At 65.6% G+C, this 1,737-nt stretch overlaps 1 protein-coding gene across 1 annotated transcript in view; it reads right to left on the bottom strand.

Annotated features, from left to right (window-relative positions):
• Positions 1-1,029: 1,029 nt before the first annotated feature.
• The window catches only part of CD14 (CD14 molecule), a 9,348-nt gene continuing 8,640 nt past the window's right edge, over positions 1,030-1,737 (bottom strand). Inside the window, exons 9-10 of the mRNA XM_010008292.1 lie at positions 1,367-1,574; positions 1,030-1,152 (exon numbers count right to left, since the gene is read on the bottom strand). Coding sequence (XP_010006594.1) covers positions 1,030-1,152; positions 1,367-1,574 — 331 coding nt within the window. The remainder of the gene's footprint in view (positions 1,153-1,366; positions 1,575-1,737) is intronic.

Here is a 1,737-nt window from a genome sequence, read left to right as displayed (position 1 = left end):
CTGCAGCCCTGCAGCTCCTGCCCCTGGTTCTGCAGCAGGACTTTCAAGTCCGGCCCGGCCGCCTCCTGCTCCCGTCGTGCTGCCTCCAGGCTCAGGCCTTGTGTGACCACCTCCTGCCAGCGAGCTGTGTCCCACTGCAGGGGACAGGGATGAGGACAAGGCAGCTTTGGGGTGTCTTTGCTCCCTGGAGCTGCCTTGCCCTGGGAGAGCGGAGCCAGGGAAGGAGCTTTAAGCCTATGGTGACGAGCTGTCTTCCCACGTCCATCTCCCTGGTCACCTCCTGGCCTGGTGCTGCCCCATCCCTGAGCTCTCCCTGGAGCAGCTTCCAGTGCTGAGCCCACAGCTGCTGCCTCTTCGCCTTGGCCAGCATGTGCTGGACCTCCAGGGACAGGCAGGGCTGGCACCACCTCCCTGCCTGGCAGGGACAGCCCTGCACTGGAGAGCTGCAGGCCTGGGGTGCTGTCCCTGCCCTGGAGCAGCAGCTGGGGACCCTGTGGGTTCCCACTCACCGTGTCACCCCAGGTCAGCGACCACAGCTGTGTCACTCCACTCAGTGAGGGTTCCTGCAGTGAGCCCTGCCCTGTGCTTCCCATGGCTTGGCTGTCCCCTCCCTGGCTGCTGTCAGTGGTGCCTGCTCCTGGCGGGGGAGAAGGGTGGAGAATGAGCGTAGGGTGGTGGGGCTGAAGGAGCAGGTTTAAGTGAAGGCCTGAGGCCTCTCACAGTCCCCAAGCACAGCCGTGTCCCACCCTGGGAAGCCATGCTCCATGTCCCACCCTGGGAAGCCATGCTCCGTGTCCCACCCTGGGAAGCCACGCTCCGTGTCCCACCCTGGGAAGCCACGCTCCGTGCCCACATTTCAGTCACCCAGGCATGGGGGACGTGCTTGTCCCCACGGTCTGGACCTGCTGGCCCAGGCTGCTGGCCTGGCGCTGTGTTCCCTGCTAAGCCCTGGTCCTGGGAGAGCAGGAGGAGATGTTACGGGGACACAACCAGGATTCAGGGCTTCTTCACTTGATTTCCATCCAGGGTTCACCTGGGTGAGGGGGCCCTGGCCTGACCTGTGCCCACCTTGGCACTGGGCTGGCTCATCTGACTTGTCCCAAGCACCTCAGCTGCTTCCTGCTTCTTCTCCCACCTTTGGCTCTTCAGCACCTGGAAAAAGGGGCCGGAGGTCCTTGCTGGGGTGCTGGAGCCCAGCTCCAGGGACACAGCCCACTCCCACCACCTCACCTCAGGCAGGCAGCCCCCAGCCCCTGCCCTCAGTGCTGCGCAAGGGTCTTGACACCAGGACAAAGCCCAGACCTCATCCAACCAGCGGGATGGATGCCATCCATGTCCCAGCTGGTGGGCAGAGGTGCTCCCCTACCTGCAGCTCCCGCAGGGCTCTCCGCAGCTGCACCACAGCCACCTTCTGCTGGGACAGGGCAGCTCCAGCCAGCAGCCCCGGCCGCAGCCCCCGCATCTCCTCCCGTCGTGCCGCCACCTCCCGCGCCGGGTCCCAGAGCGTGGCCGAGATCCTCCTGGCCAGGCCTTTCACCCTCTTGGCCAGCTCCAGGGCCACCAGGATCTCTTCTCTGGAGGTGTCTGAGAGAGCAGCAAGCCCTGGGTGGGAGCCACGGGGGGTCCTCTAGCATGGGGACACCCCGGTGCCTGGCACAGGGTCAGGGCTGGCGGGGATGAGTGGGTCCAGTGTCCGGCTTCTAGCGACTGCAGGTGTCCCTGGCCAGGACCCAGTGC

The sequence above is a fragment of the Chaetura pelagica genome, unplaced genomic scaffold (assembly GCF_000747805.2).
Source record: "Chaetura pelagica isolate M959 unplaced genomic scaffold, ChaPel_1.0 scaffold172, whole genome shotgun sequence".
In the NCBI taxonomy this organism is placed as follows: Eukaryota; Metazoa; Chordata; class Aves; order Apodiformes; family Apodidae; genus Chaetura; species Chaetura pelagica.
This window is presented reverse-complemented; position numbering and strand designations above follow the sequence as displayed.